At 47.1% G+C, this 20,679-nt stretch overlaps 1 protein-coding gene across 1 annotated transcript in view; it reads left to right on the top strand.

Annotated features, from left to right (window-relative positions):
• The first annotated feature begins 271 nt into the window (after positions 1-271).
• The window catches only part of LOC120060738 (nucleolar protein 4-like), a 69,106-nt gene continuing 48,698 nt past the window's right edge, over positions 272-20,679 (top strand). Inside the window, exon 1 of the mRNA XM_039010147.1 lies at positions 272-412. Coding sequence (XP_038866075.1) covers positions 298-412 — 115 coding nt within the window. The 5' untranslated portion in view covers positions 272-297. The remainder of the gene's footprint in view (positions 413-20,679) is intronic.

Raw genomic sequence — 20,679 nt, 5'->3', positions numbered from 1 at the left:
TGCATTCATTTTCTTACTGCAAGGTGTCATCCACTCCGTCAGTAGTCCATTTAGGTAGTCTCCTGACACAGACAGGGAGCCTCAGTCCACCTCTTTTGGCAACCTCTCTGATGTCTGAGGTCCGATCCGTCACATGTAACGTCTGATATCTTCCAATCTCTTTATTTTCTCCCTCTTCCACCTGTCTTAGCTGTCCATGGAATGACATGACAATCTCTCCCCACTCTTTCTCTCTTTCGCCCTCTCCCTGTCTTTTTCTGTCAGGATGAGACTTCAGTGAGCAGTGAGGACTTTGATATGAGCGACCCCACATGGATATCAGCTGATCACGGCCCTGCTTCAGACCTGAGTCCCCCGAACCGCAGAGAGAGAATGCACAGCCCACAGAACGCACACATTAAGGAGGAGGACGGTAAGAAAGAGCTATTATTGCTGCTTTCTTTCTCCTCTCTCTCTCTCGCTCTCTCGCTCGCTCGCTCTCTCTCTCTCTCTCTCTCTCTCTCTCTCTCTCTCTCTCTCTCTCTCTCTCTCTCTCTCTGTGTGTGAGCACAACACACTCATCGGTATCCCCTTTCTTCAGACTCTTACCCATCTCTCTGACTCCCTCTCTCTCCTCTGATCTCCCCTCTCAGCTCTCTCTCTTTTATTGAAATGAAATCCCTCATAGGTGTGGTTGGTGGGGGAAACTGAGAACTTTGAAGAAAGGGATTTGTGTACAGCTGCTATAAAGATACAGTACAATTAGCTGTTCAACACTGTACCCACAACAACATGCACTCCTCACACTAAGTTAGTCAGTGTGTTAGTTAGGCTGGTAGAGATAAAGCTCTTTGGATTTTGATGAGAGTGGAGTGGAAAGGCCAGGGTGAAGCGAGAGAAGATGTTGGAATCAATTTCGATCACCATTCTGCTCTCTCCCTGCTTCCGGTGCGGGGGAAGGGCTACTGTTCCCATACCAGTGAGGAAGGGGGTGAACGGAGGGGGTTGGATGGAGATATGGATAGAGCTGGGAAAAGAGGGGCAGGGAGCCTTGTAAGGTCCTCTAGACCAGCTAGAGAAGGCCTCCTGGGACAGGTTAAGCCACCACCACCACCACCAGTTCACCTTGAACTCTGTGTGGAGACATGACAAAAGGTTAATGTATTCTAATCCACACTCTGTAACAGCCAGTGTGAGTGGTACTGAGCAGTGAAACATTTGCCCCTTAATAGAAGTACCAGCGTGTTTTACTGAGCACCATGGTGTTTTTCCCTGACTCCATCTTTCAGCGGGCTGAGGAGAAACAGCTTGGCTGTGGTGATTGACATGGCTTTGCCTGCTGCTGCTGTCAGGTAAATGTGCAGGTAATGTTCCCAGAGAGAGCCATCATTACATGTCTGCTCGCTGCCTCTTTAGCCCGGCAGCAGCAACCAGTAGCAGATGGGACCTGGGAGCAGCATTGCACATGGCGGATGGACGCACCGCTGAAAATAAGCTAATAAATCAAATAGCTAACAGCGGAGAACACCGCCAGCCGTGCTCTCTCCTTCTCTAACTTAAGGAGACAAGAATCTTATCTGCTATTCTTCAATAAGTCGAAACGTCAATACAGAAAGGCTTGTTGTTAGCGAGCCATTTGTGTTGTAGCTTATAGCCTAACGTTTCCTGTCTGAGAATATGAGATGTTTATGGGAACCTCCAATATTGCCCTCCAATAGAGAACTTTGATAGGCGACCTTGACTTGCTAGCTATGTCACTGGGAATGATTTGCCGGAGGGAGTAAACCTTGCTCCTCGCTGTCTATTTTGAACGGACTGGTTCCTCCCCCATCCATCCCATTTATCTGTTCTCTGAGGTGGGGGGGGGGGGGGGGGGGGGGGGGGGGGGGGTCACACTTTGACTCAGGGTTGTGACATATTCCAGGAGCGCCCCACAAGAGATTCTTAGGCCCAGTGCTTAAGAGTGTTATGCTGATGAATGAGGACCCAAAAGCGACGTAATAGTAACAGAGTCTTTATTCCAGTAATAAACAAATAATGATTCTCCTGGATATTATCAATGGTCAAATCCTCTCGTCAATAGAGAGGAACGACTGGAGACGCGACCACAGACTGCAGGTCGCTTCAGGAAGGCACTGGCCGTAGCTGACATAGACACCTGCTCACACGCAGCATCTGAAGAAGGCAAAGAACACGACAGGGCGGAACAAGGACACAGGAACAGCAAACATCAAACAAGAATCCGACCAGGCAGAAGCGGAAAACAGAGGGAGAAATAGGGACTCTAATCAGAGGGCAAAATAGGGGACAGGTGTGAAAGAGTAAATGAGGTCGTTAGGAGAATGAGAAACAGCTGGGAGCAGGAACGGAACGATAGAGAGAGAAAGAGGGAAAGAACCTAATAAGACCAGCAGAGGGAAGCACAGGGACAAGACATGAAGATCAAAGATAAAACATGACAGTACCCCCCCACTCACCGAGCGCCTCCTGGCGCACTCGAGGAGGAACCCTGGCGGCAACGAAGGAAATCATCAATCAACGAACGGTCCAGCACGTCCCGAGATGGAACCCAACTCCTCTCCTCAGGACCGTAACCCTCCCAATCCACTAAGTACTGGTGACCACGTCCCCGAGAACGCATGTCCATGATCTTTCGTACCTTGTAAATAGGAGCGCCCTCGACAAGGACGGGGGGGGGGGAGGGAAGACGAACGGGGGCGCGAAGAAAAGGCTTGACACAAGAGACATGGAAGACAGGGTGGACGCGACGAAGATGTCGCGGAAGAAGCAGTCGCACAGCGACAGGATTGACAACCTGAGAGACACGGAACGGACCAATGAACCGCGGAGTCAACTTGCGAGAAGCTGTCGTAAGGGGAAGGTTACGAGTGGAAAGCCACACTCTCTGACCGCGACAATACCTAGGACTCCTAATCCTACGTCTATTGGCGGCTCTCACAGTCTGCGCCCTGTAACGGCAAAGTGCAGACCTGACCCTCCTCCAGGTGCGCTCACAACGTTGGACAAAAGCCTGAGCGGAGGGAACGCTGGACTCGGCGAGCTGGGACGAGAACAGAGGAGGCTGGTACCCAAGACTACTCTGAAACGGAGATAGCCCGGTAGCAGACGAAGGAAGCGAGTTGTGAGCGTACTCAGCCCAGGGGAGCTGTTCTGCCCAAGACGCAGGGTTTCGAAACGAAAGGCTGCGTAATATGCGACCAATCGACTGATTGGCCCTTTCTGCTTGACCGTTAGACTGGGGATGAAACCCGGAAGAGAGACTGACAGAAGCACCAATCAAACGACAGAACTCCCTCCAAAACTGTGACGTGAATTGCGGACCTCTGTCTGAAACGGCGTCTAACGGGAGGCCATGAATTCTGAACACATTCTCAATGATGATTTGTGCCGTCTCCTTAGCGGAAGGAAGCTTAGCGAGGGGAATGAAATGTGCCGCCTTAGAGAACCTATCGATAACCGTAAGAATCACAGTCTTCCCCGCAGACGAAGGCAGACCGGTAATAAAGTCTAAGGCGATGTGAGACCATGGTCGAGAAGGAATGGGAAGCGGTCTGAGACGACCGGCAGGAGGAGAGTTACCTGACTTAGTCTGCGCGCAGTCCGAACAAGCAGCCACGAAACGGCGCGTGTCCCGCTCCTGAGTAGGCCACCAAAACCGCTGGCGAATAGAAGCAAGCGTACCCCGAACGCCGGGATGGCCAGCTAACTTGGCAGAGTGAGCCCACTGAAGAACAGCCAGACGAGTAGAGACAGGAACGAACAGAAGGTTACTAGGACAAGCGCGCGGCGACGCAGTGTGAGTGAGTGCTTGCTTTACCTGTCTCTCAATTCCCCAGACAGTCAACCCGACAACACGCCCTTCAGGGAGAATCCCCTCGGGGTCGGTAGAAGCCACAGAAGAACTAAAGAGACGGGATAAGGCATCAGGCTTGGTGTTCTTATTTCCCGGACGATAGGAAATCACGAACTCGAAACGAGCGAAAAACAACGCCCAACGAGCCTGACGTGCATTAAGTCGTTTGGCAGAACGGATGTACTCAAGGTTCTTATGGTCAGTCCAAACGACAAAAGGAACGGTCGCCCCCTCCAACCACTGTCGCCATTCGCCTATGGCTAAGCGGATGGCGAGCAGTTCGCGGTTACCCACATCATAGTTGCGTTCCGATGGCGACAGGCGATGAGAAAAGTAAGCGCAAGGATGGACCTTATCGTCAGACTGGAAGCGCTGAGACAGAATGGCTCCCACGCCCACCTCTGAAGCGTCAACCTCGACAATGAATTGTTTAGTGACGTCAGGAGTAACAAGGATAGGGGCGGATGTAAAACGCTTCTTGAGGAGATCAAAAGCTCCCTGGGCGGAACCGGACCACTTAAAGCAAGTCTTGACAGAAGTCAGAGCTGTGAGAGGGGCAGCCACTTGACCGAAATTACGAATGAAACGCCGATAGAAATTAGCGAAACCAAGAAAGCGCTGCAACTCGACACGTGACTTAGGAACGGGCCAATCGCTGACTGCCTGGACCTTAGCGGGATCCATCTGAATGCCTTCAGCGGAAATAACAGAACCGAGAAATGTGACAGAGGAGACATGAAAGGCGCACTTCTCAGCCTTCACGTAGAGACAATTCTCTAAAAGGCGCTGGAGTACACGTCGAACGTGCTGAACATGAATCTCGAGTGACGGTGAAAAAATCAGGATATCGTCAAGGTAAACGAAAACAAAAATGTTCAGCATGTCTCTCAGAACATCATTAACTAATGCCTGAAAGACAGCTGGAGCATTAGCGAGACCGAACGGCAGAACCCGGTATTCAAAATGCCCTAACGGAGTGTTAAACGCCGTTTTCCACTCGTCCCCCTCTCTGATGCGTACGAGATGGTAAGCGTTACGAAGGTCCAACTTAGTAAAGAACCTGGCTCCCTGCAAAATCTCGAAGGCTGACGACATAAGGGGAAGCGGATAACGATTCTTAACCGTTATGTCATTCAGCCCTCGATAATCCACGCAGGGGCGCAGAGTACCGTCCTTCTTCTTAACAAAGAAAAATCCCGCTCCGGCGGGAGAGGAAGAAGGCACCACGGTACCGGCGTTGAGAGAAACAGACAGATAATCCTCGAGAGCCTTACGTTCGGGAGCCGACAGAGAGTATAGTCTACCCCGAGGGGGAGTGGTCCCCGGAAGGAGATCAATACAACAATCATACGACCGGTGAGGAGGAAGGGAGCTGGCTCTGGACCGACTGAAGACCGTGCGCAGATCATGATATTCCTCCGGCACTCCTGTCAAATCACCAGGTTCCTCCTGAGTAGAGGGGACAGAAGACACAGGAGGAATAGCAGACATTAAACACTTCACATGACAAGAAACGTTCCAGGATAGGATAGAATTACTAGACCAATCAATAGAAGGATTATGACATACTAGCCAGGGATGACCCAAAACAACAGGTGTAAAAGGTGAACGAAAAATCAAAAAGGAAATGGTCTCACTGTGGTTACCAGATACTGTGAGGGTTAAAGGTAGTGTCTCACATCTGATACTGGGGAGAAGACTACCATCTAAGGCGAACATGGGCGTGGGCTTCCCTAACTGTCTGAGAGGAATGTCATGTTTCCGAGCCCATGCTTCGTCCATAAAACAACCCTCAGCCCCAGAGTCTATCAAGGCACTGCAGGAAGCAGCTGAACCGGTCCAGCGTAGATGGACCGACAAGGTAGTACAGGATCTTGATGGAGAGACAGGAGTAGTAGCGCTCACCAGTAGCCCTCCGCTTACTGATGAGCTCTGGCTTTTACTGGACATGACATGACAAAATGTCCCGCAGAACCGCAATAGAGGCAAAGGCGGTTGGTGATTCTCCGTTCCCTCTCCTTAGTCGAGATGCGAATACCTCCCAGCTGCATGGGCTCAGTCTCTGAGCCGGTGGGAGGAGATGGTTGAGATGCGGAGAGGGGAAACACCGTTAACGCGAGCTCTCTTCCACGAGCTCGGTGACGAAGATCTACCCGTCGTTCTATGCGGATGGCGAGTGCAATCAAAGAGTCCACACTGGAAGGAACCTCCCGGGAGAGAATCTCATCCTTAACCTCAGCGTGAAGTCCCTCCAGAAAACGAGCGAGCAACGCCGGCTCGTTCCAGTCACTGGAGGCAGCAAGAGTGCGAAACTCTATAGAGTAATCCGTTATGGATCGATCACCTTGACATAGGGAAGCCAGGGCCCTGGAAGCCTCCTTCCCAAAAACTGAACGATCAAAAACCCGTATCATCTCCTCTTTAAAGTTCTGATAATCGTTAGAACACTCAGCCCTTGCCTCCCAGATAGCTGTGCCCCACTCCCGAGCCCGACCAGTAAGGAGTGATATGACGTAAGCGATCCGAGCTCTCTCTCTTGAGTACGTGTTGGGCTGGAGAGAGAACACAATATCACACTGGGTGAGAAAGGAGCGACACTCAGTGGGCTGCCCAGAGTAACATGGTGGGTTATTAACCCTAGGTTCCGGAGACTCGGAAGACCAGGAAGTAGCTGGTGGCACGAGATGAAGACTCTGAAACTGTCCAGAGAGATCGGAGACCTGAGCGGCCAGGGTCTCAACGGCATGACGAGCAGCAAACAATTCCTGCTCGTGTCTGCCGAGCATTGCTCCCTGGAACTCGACGGCAGTGTTGAGAGAATCCATAGTCGCTGGGTCCATCTTGGTCGGATTCTTCTGTTATGCTGATGAATGAGGACCCAAAAGCGACGTAATAGTAACAGAGTCTTTATTCCAGTAATAAACAAATAATGATTCTCCTGGATATTATCAATGGTCAAATCCTCTCGTCAATAGAGAGGAACGACTGGAGACGCGACCACAGACTGCAGGTCGCTTCAGGAAGGCACTGGCCGTAGCTGACATAGACACCTGCTCACACGCAGCATCTGAAGAAGGCAAAGAACACGACAGGGCGGAACAAGGACACAGGAACAGCAAACATCAAACAAGAATCCGACCAGGCAGAAGCGGAAAACAGAGGGAGAAATAGGGACTCTAATCAGAGGGCAAAATAGGGGACAGGTGTGAAAGAGTAAATGAGGTCGTTAGGAGAATGAGAAACAGCTGGGAGCAGGAACGGAACGATAGAGAGAGAAAGAGGGAAAGAACCTAATAAGACCAGCAGAGGGAAGCACAGGGACAAGACATGAAGATCAAAGATAAAACATGACAAAGAGTGGCTATGATTGCACTGGGGCTCCAGAGGGAACCAAGTGGGGCTCCTGATGCACTGACCTCCCCAGCCTGAGAGGCTCCTCAGGTAGCTGGCTGAGCTGTGGAGTGTCCCCTCGAGGAGCTCTCACTGGAGATGTGACTGGAAGGGTCATTGGGCAAGTGTCTGTGACAACAAGATGTACGACTCTGTAGTAGGCGCTAGGCACTTCCCCCTCACCAGAGACCAGAGAGAAAGGGCCCACAAGGCTCAGGCAATCAGACATGTCATCCAGGCGGATTACTCTGTACTTGGGTTGACATTCTTAGTAACGAACCCATTACAAGTGATTTAGGAAGTTGTCGGTTTGTTTCTGTGTGTGTTTCCTGCTTTGGATTCTTACATGAATGACGGAGTACTGCTGTACTCGTTCAGCTAGCTACTGTGATTTCCCACAGTAAAGTGGAGGACTGTACCATATAGGGAAGGTGGTGGGAAACACTATGCTATATGATGACTGGGGACTCGGACCACATGGTCCATGCGTGTAAAACTATGACTAGCTTTGAACACACACACACACACACACACACACACACACACACACACACACACACACACACACACACACACACACACACACACACACACACACACACACACACACACAATGCAAGGGAAAACTGGCTGTAGGGTTTAGAAACCATCTGACAGGCTGAGTAATTTCCCTACATTTCCATAAACCGTGTACACGTCCTGCTAGTGCACGTTCAGCGCATGTGACACGCACTGTTATGTTTTGTTATAAAAACCCTCATGGTCAGAGCTCACAGTGCAGCCAGAAATGTGTAGAGATGACCGCACAGTGTCTAGGTCCCTGCTTCCCTCCCTGGAGGCAGAGAGAGCAGACCAGAATACAACCACTACACTGCTGCAGCCTCTAGCCCAGTGGCACACATGGCCTAAGGTGTTTGAAGTCACTGAAAGTAGGCCAGTTGAAAATGGCAGGGTGACTTTGACCTGCCTCACCTCGAGCTACGCGATCCAGGTCAACTGTTAAACAAAATAAATAGATGAGAATGGCAATGCTGCATTATCTAATAGTCAGCGTAATGAGCTGGGAAGGCCCGTGGCAAAATATTGTATGGACGGCTGGAATATACTGTTTTAAACAGTTTAGGTAGTGTACCACTGCTGCTTCAAAACACTCTAATGGGACCAGACCTAATCAGACCTAGCTAATACTTGTTATAAGCCCCACAGACTTCTTCACATCAGTATCGAAAGAAGCTAACAGAAGAACACAGTATGTATTATTGGGGAAATTAGATGATACCTCAATAACTGTCTGTCCCTGACCGTAGTACTGGGCTAAAGACAGACGCAGGCTAGGAGGCCTTCAGAATAAACCTGCCTCTATTAGGTTGAGAAGAACAGTGGATATGTCCCAAATGGCCCCATATTCCCTATATAGTGCACTACCTTGGACAAGAGTTTATGGAGTAGGGTGCCATATGGGATGAAACCAGTATTTCTACTACTGCGTCAGAGCTGATTTCCCACATAGGCAGCACCACAGTGCACGGGGCTCCAATGCAAGTAAGGGGAGGGGCTAAAAATGATGCCGATAATAATGTGATAACCTAATGGAAATACTATTAAATATTCAGCGTCATTAACATATGACATTTCACAGTGTGTTCTATTTGATTGTGAGTGTGTTTGCCAAGTTCATCTCGGGGATTTGGGGCTCGGATTCCACGCACGCACGAGAGGGAGGCTGCAGAGTGAAGATAAAATCCTCTCCAGATGAATTATAGGTGATGACCAGGATAGGAGGAGTATGCTGTTATTTTGTCCAGTTTGACTACACCTCCACCTTCCCCCAATTTCACAGGCTCCTGAGAGAGGCCAACAACCATAAATGTGTGTGATCATGGGAGTGTTGTGGGAGCATGACTACCACTAGTTGTGTTTGTGCAGAGGAAGAAGGCTTTCCGCTGAGCTAGGGCTACACCCCCCCCCCCCCCCACGACACACACAAAAATAATAAGGCAAGTAAATTAATTATTACAACCAAAAGCTCACTCGCAGGGAGAGAGACAGGTAACAATTTGTTTTGTTTATAGGAATGAATACCAGCTGTGATTGAGAGCATGCCTGTTGGCATATTTATAATCAGTGTTTTTCTCTGGGAAACTGCAATTAGGTAGCTGACTTTAAGCAGGACCAGCGTCTCAACCTGGTCTTAATGAGGTAGTAGTGACTAGCTGGATGCTGCCTCAGAATGTTGTGAATCCATCCGGCTGGCTGCACAGGAGGCCATGAGGATAGAGAGGTTGGAGACCTCCATCTGCTTTCCTCCCCCTGCTTGCTAACTACTAAGCTCTTCACAGAAAACCAGTCTCATTCCCTGGCTGAGTACAAGGTGTGTGTGCTGCCTGAGAGTGTGTGTTTTTTAAGACCTTGGGATCACTCCCCACCCATGTCTCTTATTGTTTTATGGGAGGGTAGAAGGGTGCATTTCAGAGAACTGGCGTAAAGGTTGCCCCATAAATCCAAAAATTCTGAAATCAGTCACTCCTGGTTCAGCCCGCGCCCAACACCCGATACACAATTGGACGGCTCAGATCAGATAAGGATGGAGCGACGAAGTGTGTTTGTTTTTCTACAAGGTGGTTCCTCAGCAGCATCCAGTGACCAGAGGTATTGCGACAACTCCTTTAGCCTCAGCAGGCAACAACAACAGAAGGGTTCAGAGCAGTTCAGCACCCTTTCATAGCCATCATTGGGTTTGTGTGAAATAGCTGTCCGTTTCACACAACTAAGCTTGCTATGTTTGACTAGAGTCAAAGATGTTATGGCTAGACGTTAAGCTTCTACCTGCAGTACATACAATACAGTGCAGGGCAGTTGTAATGAAGTGGCCTAATGTGTAATAACGTCTAATTAAGTTATAATTATTGAATATTAAATATTATTTACAGTGCACCACCTGCATGTTCTTATTCCGCAAGTAACAATCAGTGCAGTGCTGTACAGTGTAGTACAGTACAGTGTATTACAACAGTATTGTACAATAAAGTGCAGTGAGTGACCAGGTCTACCTACCTGCACTAATGGAGATATTCTATTGTGTTTGTCAGTCTTAACATTGCCCAATGATGGTGTACATCCTATCCTTCCACAGTGGGGAATGGGAACGACGGCAGAGTAGATCCAGAGCTGACAAGATGAGACAGATGTTTCCAAGAGAGGGATAAAATGAGATCACTCAGGAACCCAGCTGCCAGGTTAGGCCTACTACACCTCCTATGGACGTGGACAGAAGGGTTAAAAGCATCCCACCACCTGCCCCACAGCCCCGGCTTCAGATCATCATCTAGCGTAACACCCTCTCGTACATACACACAGCTAGGTCAAAGTCTGTGCAAGGTGAAGTTGGGAGGAACCATGACAAGCCCTCCATAGGCCTGAAGGTTAACTTGGTCTCATAGATATATTTACACTTTGCATACTGCACTTTCCCTTGATCCCTGAATAATCAAATACATCTCATCAATTCAAATATTAGTGTTAGAAATCGTTTCGTCTATGTCATTTTGTATAGCCTAAACTAACAGAACAATTATTTTAGCTTTCCCTAATAACACACAGAGCAGAACAATGCTCTCTGGAAGTAGACCCTAGTGCTTTCTCCTCTCTTCCTTTCTCTCTCGCCATGCTTTTCCTGTTTGTCTCCTGTAAAGGAGCTCTAGTCTGCATGTTTCCCTTACCCAACCTTCTGGGACCCCCCGCCACCACCCCCTCCCCTGCAGTGCTGCTGCCTGATCCACTGCCTGCTGCCCTCTCTGTGGGCTTTGGGCTTTTGTTGGAGGGTAATGAGATCAGATAAAGCTCTCCAACTCAGGCTCTAGCCCTGGCCCACAGTATCCTACACTCCAGTCACTCACACAGCCACAGCCTGATACTGGAGGAGGGGAAGGACTACGGGAGAGAGAGTTGTGCAGTGTGGCGCAGTGCTGTGCTGAACTCACTGGGCTGGCCATGGAGGGAGGCAAGGTAGACAGGGCAGGGCCTGGCTGGGCCTGAGGTGGCACTGGGACTGGGCACTGCTGAGGAGAGATGCTGCCACATGACGACTTAGTCAACATAGTGCTTACTAACCAGGCTAATGTCCTTTGTCATCAGAAATACAGTATCATTAATATCAGGCACAATTATAGGCTGAACAGGTAAAATTTCCAAATCCTTTGGTTTTCCCAAGCTAATCCCAACATGGCCACTTCCACTTGGCTATTCGTACCTAAAATGGATTACTGCCAGAAGAGGGAGTGAAAGTGTAAGCTACCAGCTCCCATTTTGACCAACCCTGAGGTTATAATTTACACTGTACACAGTTTTCTGACCCTGACAGTGTTTTATGATTTTTACATTCATGGGTCAACTCCATTTTCTCATTCTCCTAACCCTCAACCCCACTCTTTTATGTCCCTTCCAGCCTTGAGGATATTGCCTTGCTGTGTTGGGCTGGCTGATGGCGGGAGGATGGAGGGGGAGTCAGGGCTGGGGCTGCATGGGGCTGGGGAGTGTGTGAGCTTTAGTCTGCCTGCTCCAGGGACAGGCACTCCCAGATGATTGATGGATGTGACTCTGTACACTATGTACTGCGCTAGGCTAGGCTAACCTGAGACACTGAGGGTGTTTCCCAATACTACCGTTCTCCGAGGACGTCCTCTTGAGTACGTTCTTGTGAGGATGAGGTTGTACAGAATGCATTTGAGAAGCACTACCCACTCCAGTGCTACTGCATTTCCTTTGACCAATACAGACAACATGAGAACTACATAAAGCAAACGCAAGCTTGTAACTTCATAGTTAGCAGCTAGCTACAGTGCCTTGAGAAAGTATTCATACCCCTTGACTTATTCCACATTTTGTTGTGTTACAGCAACTACACACAATATCCTAAAATGACCAAGTGAAAACATGTTTTTAGAAATGTTTGCAAATGTGTTGAAAATGGAATACAGAAATATTTAATTTACATAAGTATTCTCACCCCTGAGTCAATACTTTGTAGAACCACTTTTGGCAGCCATTACAGCTGTGAGTCTTTCTGGATACACAAATGGATTGTGTAACATTTCTTATTATTCTTTTCAAAATTCTTCAAGCTTTGTTCAATTGGTTGGTAATCATTGCTAGACAACCATTTTCAGGGCTTGCCAAAGATTTTCAAGTAAATTTTAAGTCAAAACTGTAACTCGGACACTCAGGAACATTCACTGTCTTCTTGGTAAGCAGCTCCAGTGTATATTTGGCCTTGTGTTTTAGGTTAATGTCCTGCTGAAACGTGAATTAATCTCCCAGTGTCTGGTGAAAAGCAGAGTGAACCAGGCTGTCCTCTAGGATTTTTGTCTGTGCTTAGTTCCATTTCTTTTTAATCCTGAAAAACTCCCCTATCCTCAACGATTACAAGTATACCCATAACATGATGCAACCACCACTATGCTTGAAAATATGGAGAGTAGTACTCCGTAATGTGTTGTATTGGATTTGCCCCAAACATAACACTGTATTCAGGACAAAAGTTAATTGCTTTGCCATATATTTTGCAGTATTACTTTAGTGCCTTGTTGCAAACAGGATGCATGTTTTGGAATATTTTTATTCTGTACAGGCTTCCTTCTTTTCACTCTGTCAATTAGGTTATTATTGTGGAGTAACTACAATGTTGTTGATCCATCCTCAGTTTTCTCCTATCACAGCAATTACACTTTAACTGTTTTAAAGTCACCATTGGCCTCATGGTGAAATCCCTGAGCGGTTTCCTTCCTCTCCAGCAACTGAGTTAGGAAAGACGTTTGTGTCTTTGTAGTGACTGGGTGTATTGATACAGCATCCAAAGTGTAATTAATAACTTCACCATGCTCAAAGGGATATTCAATGTCTGCTTTTTAAAAATGTATACCCATCTATCAATAGGTACCCTTCTTTGCGAGGCATTGGAAAACCTCCCTGGTTTTCGGTTGAATCTGTGTTTGAAATTCACTGCTCGACTGAGGGACCTTACAGCTAATTTTATATGTGGGGTAAAGAGATGAGGTAGTCAGTCAAAAATGATTTTAAACATTTATTGCACAGTCCATGCAACTTATTATGTGACTTGTTAAGAATTTTTTTACTCCTGAACCTAGTTTGGCTTGCCATAACAAAGAGGTTGAATACATTTTGACTCAAAACATTTCAGCTTTTAATTTTTTATTAATTTGTTTAAAAATGTTGATAAACATAATTCCACTTTGACATTATGGGGTATTGTGTGTAGGTCAGTGTAACGGCTGTCGTCTTCCTCCTCGTCTGAGGAGGAGAAGTTTGAAGGATCAGAGGACCAATGCGCAGCGTGGTAATTGTTCATCTTATTTAATGAAGTGAACAACTCAAAATACAAAAACAACAAAGTGAAACCCGAAACAGTTCTATCTGGTGCAGACACACAAAGACTGAAAACAACCACCCACAAAACCCAACAGAAAACAGGCTACCTAAGTATGGTTCCCAATCAGGGACAACGATTGACAGCTGCCTCTGATTGGGAACCATATTTAGGTAGCCTGTTTTCTGTTGGGTTTGTTTTGTGGGTGGTTGTTTTCAGTCTTTGTGTGTCTGCACCAGATAGAACTGTCAGGTAACATATTAGATGTGTGGGCAATTTTTCATTTCCAAGTCAGAGTTCATTTTCTCTCGCTTCAGCTCAAAACCAGCCACCATTGGTTTCAATACATTTTGCATCGTTTTTTACGTGGTTACATCATTACGTCAACAGTCCTGGGAATATTTCAGTTGAAGCATGCATCAATGGTTCAAAATGTGTACAAACGAAGTACACATCTGAGAACTGCCCTCCGTGCTTCATTTCACATACTTTGATTTGGACTCATACTCTGACCGTTTCCTGCTCCAATTCGCATGCTCAGAGCATAGTAATATGCATATTGAGAAACAACAAACTCAGTCACAAAGTTAGCTATACAGTCCGGCTGTACACACACAGTCCCCTCCCTTTCCTGCTCCGGTCAGACACTCTTTAGGCTTTGTGTTAATAGTTGTCTCCTGTTTTTCTCTTGCTTAGAGCTCAGTCACAGACATAGGTCTAAATAAAGTTAGTGTGCAGTGTAATATCAGTATTATATGTCTGTGATGCTATGTGTTTGCTTATCTATTGTCAATTAAACTACTTAAAGACATCTTGCCCAAGATGATGGCAAACTTAGAGAGCAATGTTTATGGACAATGTGGAGAAATTGCACGTATACATTGGAAACATGTGAATAATGGTTTTGACGCTCTGAGTGTCTGGCTGGCATGACACAAGTACAGGACCAAGTGTTAATCCCTTATGTCTCTGCTTTCAACATCCAGCATTTTGAAGGCCTAATGATTGTGTAACTATTGTTAGTGAGTGTCTACAGAGATGCTCCTCTGCTTATTGTTAAACATCTTTTGGAGTAGTATTTGTACTGAAAACAAGCTTCAGAAAAACAAGATAATGCTGGTGGTTGGCCTTGAACTCGACCGTGTAACACAGAGGAGGAGGAGGGTTGGTGGGGGTTTGTAGGGGTAGAGAACAGGTTGGGACTGGGGACTGGGTGGCTGTGGGGGTTTTATGTGTGTGTGTTTTATGAAACGTCCTTCGCCTGGTGTAAAAGGAAGATAGGAGACGCCAGCAGCATGCTGTAATCTTGGCTGTGTGTGTGTGATTGGGAGGGGGAAGAGCACGCAGCTACAGAGTGCCAGCACTTAACTCTCAGAACGAAGCTCAGTGGCTGGTACTGCCTCCATCTTGTACAAGAGAGCATTAAACACAATGAGAACAAAGGTCAGAAGGTCACACACACACACAGACAGACAGACAGTTCTCCTCTCCTCTGGTGCTGTATGTTGCTATCCCCCCTCATGAAACAACACACACAACCACAAAAACAAGAATGACACAGCTAACTTTTCTTTTAAATTGAGTTTGCTTGCATCTACTTTATCGTTGTGTTGGTCTGTGTAACATTAAAACTTTAGCTAGCTAAAGCACAGACCAGATCTACGTCTTGATTGTGATCATGCAGTTTTACAGCAGGCCATAAAGTGTTAATAATCTGTAGTTCAGGGAGGAAGGTGCTGGCTGTAGGCTGTAAAGGTGCTATCAGAGTGGGCTGCTGTTAATGGACCGTTGAGGACCAAAATAATGGGCACGACACAGCGCCCTGTGGCCACCACTGAATAACATGCTGGCTCACACAGTGAATACTAAACACCTCTTTCAAGGGTGAACCCTCGGACATGGGAGAATTACACTCACCGATATGAGCTTCACTCTTTGCTTTTACTACATCAGTGATTTTAAGGAAGGTAGGAAAGGCTTGGTTGGAACAAAATAGGTTGTTTGTTGTTGTGTTTATACAGGTTTAGACCCAGAGCATAGCCTAATCATACTTTCCTTTGTTTCCAGCAGTGTGTGGCTATGTTAGTGCTAGCTACCTCAGTCCCCTTCCTATTGTTATTCATAAGGCTAGAAAACCCCCATCGGCTATTAGCCCAGAGAAGCTGAGAAGTGGAGAGTCTTTGTGCAGTCCTTCACGGCCAAATAATGGGCCACTCCTGACTCCTCCTCCTCCTGCGCCAGTATCGATAACCAGCCGCCCCCCACCCCCCCCCCCCCCCCCCCCCACCCCATCAGCACCACCTCCCCTCCCCCATTCAGCAGCCAGTCAGCCCAGCCACCTACCCTGCCTCTGCCTGCCCCAGCCTCCCAGATTACAAGTGACAAAGCTCAGACACATCTCCATCACAGGCTCAACACAATAGGGGCAGCCTCCCCTCTTTTGTCTCTCTCCATTCCCTTTCAGTCCCCTTTTCTATGAAGCAGGCCTTCAATGGAACGATTGCATGTTCTAGTAGGCCTACAGTGAGCTCTATGTGTTGGCTACTGTGTGGATTATAGCCTAGTGCCATTGTCAATATTATTAGTAAGAGAAGAACTCTGAAAAGATGCATGCGCTTGTATAGTTTTACGGATCCATGAGTGTTATCTCAGAACATGGCTCCTGTTAACGAGGTGCTGTCTGTAGGAACGCTGTTAACACCAGAGATGTGTTCTCTTCTCTTCTGTGCCTTCCTCTAATGTTAATCACGGGGTTGGGTCTCTCTCTCACTCTCACTCTGTCTCTTTCTCTCACCTATTTTGTGCTGCTTGAGGGCTGCCTGTCGTGGTAGCCTCCTCTGGTCACCTCCTCCTCTCATCACCCCCACTATCTATTCCTGGTTGGGTGGACAATAAAGCCTGCTCCTCAGTACCTGCAGGCCTGTCTTACTGTATGAACATGTCATTGGACACCTAATTTTGTGAATGTTTCACTCCTTGACATACAGTACCAGTCAAAAGTTTGGACACACCTACTCATTTCAGGGTTTTTCTTTATTTTTACTATTTTCTACATTGTAGAATAATAGTGAAGACATCAAAACTATGAAATAAAACATATGGAATCATGTAGTAATCATAAAAGTGTTAAACAAATGTGGCTTGATGACAGCTTTGCACACTCTTGGCATTCTCTCAACTAGCTTCACCTGGAATGCTTTTCCAACAGTCTTGAAGGAGTTCCCACATATGCTGAGCACTTGTTTTGCTGCTTTTCCTTCACTCTGCGATACAACTCATCCCAAACCATCTCAATTTGGTTGAGGTCGAGTGATTGTGGAGGCCAGGTCATCTGATGCAGCACTCCATCACTCTCCTTCTTGGTCAAATAGCCCTTAAACAGCCTGGAGGTGTGTTTGGTCATTGTCCTGTTGAAAAACAAATGATAGTCCCACTAAGTGCAAACTAGATGGGATGGCGTATCGTTGTGGTAGCCATGTTTGTTAAATGTGCCTTGAATTCTAAATAAATCACGACAGTGTGACCAGCAAAGCACCTCCACACCATCACACCTCCTCCTCCATGCTTCACGGTGGGAACCACGCATGAGGAGATCATCCGTTCACCTACTCTGCGTCTCACAAAGACACGGCGGTTGGAACCAAAAATCACAAATTTGGACTCAACAAAGGACAGATTTCCACCGGTCTAATGTCCATTGCTCGTGTTTCTTGGAACAAGCAAGTATCTTCTTCTTATTGGTGTCCTTTAGTAGTGGTTTCTTTGCAGCAATTCGACCATGAAGGCCTGATTCTCGCAGTCTCCTCTGAACAGTTGATGTTGAGATGTGTCTGTTACTTGAACTCTGAAGCATTTATTGTTTGGGCTGCAATTTCTGAGGCTGGTAACTCTAATGAACTTATCCTCTGCAGCAGAGGTAACTCTGGGTCTTCCTATCCTGTGGCAGGCCTCATGAGAGCAGTTTCATCATAGTGCTTGATGGTTTTTGCGACTGCACTTGAAGAAACTTTCAAAGTTCTTGACATTTTCCAGATTGACTGACCTTCATGTCTTAAAGTAATGATGGACTGTTGTTTCTCTTTGCTTATTTGAGTTGTGCTTGCCATAATATAGACTTGGTCGTTTATCAAATAGGGCTATCTTCTGTATACCACCCCTACCTTGTCACAACAGAACTGATTGGCTCAAACGCATTAAGAAGGAAAGAAATTCCACAAATTAACTTTTAACAAGGCAGACCTGTTAATTGAAATTCATTCCAGGTGACTACCTCATGAGGCTGGTTGAGAGAATGCCAAGAGTGTGCAAAGCTGTCATCAAGGCAACGGGTGGTTACTTTGAACAATCTCAAATATAAAATATATTTAGATGTATGTGTTATTTCATAGTTTTGATGTCTTCACTATTATTCTAAAATGTAGAAAATAGTAAAAATAAAGAAAAACCCGTGAATGAGTAGATGTGTCCAAACTTTTGACTGGTACTGTAGCTGTCTTGTATCTGAATCTCCTGTCAATCCCAATCATCACCAGGATACATGTGATCACTGAGCGGCACACATGTACACGCACGCATTCACGGGCACACACACATTGACATACACACCCAGTCAGACCCTCTCTGCTCTCTCTCTACTTAACTATCAGAGCACACACACACTCACAATGCTGTTTCCTGGCTGTCCATTCTGCCCTCCTTTGTGTAGGATCTCTCTCCACTGCTTCCCGAGCCACCAGAGGGAAATGTTTATCCCCTTGTTTTCCTCTGGCTGTGAGGTCAGGTTGAACAACTGAGGTAGAGGCTGTGTGTGTGTTTGTGTGTGTGTGTGTGTGTTTGTGTGTGTGTGTGTGTGTGTGTGTGTGTGTGTGTGTGTGTGTGTGTGTGTGTGTGTGTGTGTGTGTCTGTGTGTCTGTGTGTCTGTGTGCATGCGTGTGCGCGTGCGTGTGTGCGTGCGTGGGCATGTGTGTATGTGACTGGCATTGTGTATGATGGGCTTGGAGACCGTGTGTGGGAGCGGGGCCGGGTGGGGCTCTACAGTCTGGCCCTTTGTGTGGCTGCTGTGTAGGAGGGAGAGCAGGAACGAGGGGCTCTCTCTCTCTCTCGCTCCTCTCTTCCTCAGCATTGTCTTACACCTCTCAAGGCCAGAGACAACGCAATGCTGCAGGCAGGGCCTCAGACAGCCCAGCACAGCTCAGTGGGAGAGACATGGAGAGGGGGGAGGACTGTGAAAGGATACACTGACAGAGGGAGAAAGGAGGAGACAGAGAAATACAGTGAGGGAAAGGGAGGGAGGACTGACGGGATACACTGAGCAAGGGAGGAGGAGAGAGTAAGGAACGACTAAAAGGACACCGTGTGAGACAGGCCTAAATGGTAAAAAGTGAGCCAGAGGCAGGACTAAAAGGATACAGTGTGAGACAGGCCTAAATGGTAAAAAGTGAGCCAGAGGCAGGACTAAAAGGATACAGTGTGAGACAGGCCTAAATGGTAAAAAGTGAGCCAGAGGCAGGACTAAAAGGACACAGTGTGAGACAGGCCTAAATGGTAAAAAGTGAGCCAGAGGCAGGACTAAAAGGATACAGTGTGAGACAGGCCTAAATGGTAAAAAGTGAGCCAGAGGCAGGACTAAAAGGATACAGTGTGAGACAGGCCTAAATGGTAAAAAGTGAGCCAGAGGCAGGACTAAAAGTATACAGTGTGAGACAGGCCTAAATGGTAAAAAGTGAGCCAGAGGCAGGACTAAAAGGATACAGTGTGAGACAGGACTAAATGATAAAAAGTGAGCCAGAGGCAGGACTAAAAGTATACAGTGTGAGACAGGCCTAAATGGTAAAAAGTGAGCCAGAGGCAGGACTAAAAGGATACAGTGTGAGACAGGCCTAAATGGTAAAAAGTGAGCCAGAGGCAGGACTAAAAGGATACAGTGTGAGACAGGACTAAATGGTAAAAAGTGAGCCAGAGGCAGGACTAAAAGTATACAGTGTGAGACAGGCCTAAATGGTAAAAAGTGAGCCAGAGGCAGGACTAAAAGGATACAGTGTGAGACAGGCCTAAATGGTAAAAAGTGAGCCAGAGGCAGGACTAAAAGGATACAGTGTGAGACAGGCCTAAATGGTAAAAAGTGAGCCAGAGGCAGGACTAAAATGATACAGTGTGAGACAGGCCTAAATGGTAAAAAGTGAGCCAGAGGCAGGACTAAAAGGATACAGTGAGAGACAGGCCTAAATGGTAAAAAGTGAGCCAGAGGCAGGACTAAAAGGATACAGTGTGAGACAGGCCTAAATGGTAAAAAGTGAGCCAGAGGCAGGACTAAAAGGATACAGTGTGAGACAGGACTAAATGGTAAAAAGTGAGCCAGAGGCAGGACTAAAAGGATACAGTGTGAGACAGGCCTAAATGGTAAAAAGTGAGCCAGAGGCAGGACTAAAAGGATACAGTGTGAGACAGGCCTAAATGGTAAAAAGTGAGCCAGAGGCAGGACTAAAAGGATACAGTGTGAGACAGGCCTAAATGGTAAAAAGTGAGCCAGAGGCAGGACTAAAAGGATACAGTGTGAGACAGGCCTAAATGGTAAAAAGTGAGCCAGAGGCAGGACTAAAAGGATACAGTGTGAGACAGGCCTAAATGGTAAAAAGTGAGCCAGAGGCAGGACTAAAATGATACAGTGTGAGACAGGCCTAAATGGTAAAAAGTGAGCCAGAGGCAGGACTAAAAGGATACAGTGTGAGACAGGCCTAAATGGTAAAAAGTGAGCCAGAGGCAGGACTAAAAGGATACAGTGTGAGACAGGCCTAAATGGTAAAAAGTGAGCCAGAGGCAGGACTAAAAGGATACAGTGTGAGACAGGCCTAAATGGTAAAAAGTGAGCCAGAGGCAGGACTAAAATGATACAGTGTGAGACAGGCCTAAATGGTAAAAAGTGAGCCAGAGGCAGGACTAAAAGGATACAGTGTGAGACAGGCCTAAATGGTAAAAAGTGAGCCAGAGGCAGGACTAAAAGGACACAGTGAGAACGCCATAACCAAACAAAGGATAGTGTATGTATGCCAGTCAC

This window comes from Salvelinus namaycush, chromosome 16 (assembly GCF_016432855.1).
Source record: "Salvelinus namaycush isolate Seneca chromosome 16, SaNama_1.0, whole genome shotgun sequence".
Classification (NCBI taxonomy): domain Eukaryota; kingdom Metazoa; phylum Chordata; class Actinopteri; order Salmoniformes; family Salmonidae; genus Salvelinus; species Salvelinus namaycush.
This window is presented reverse-complemented; position numbering and strand designations above follow the sequence as displayed.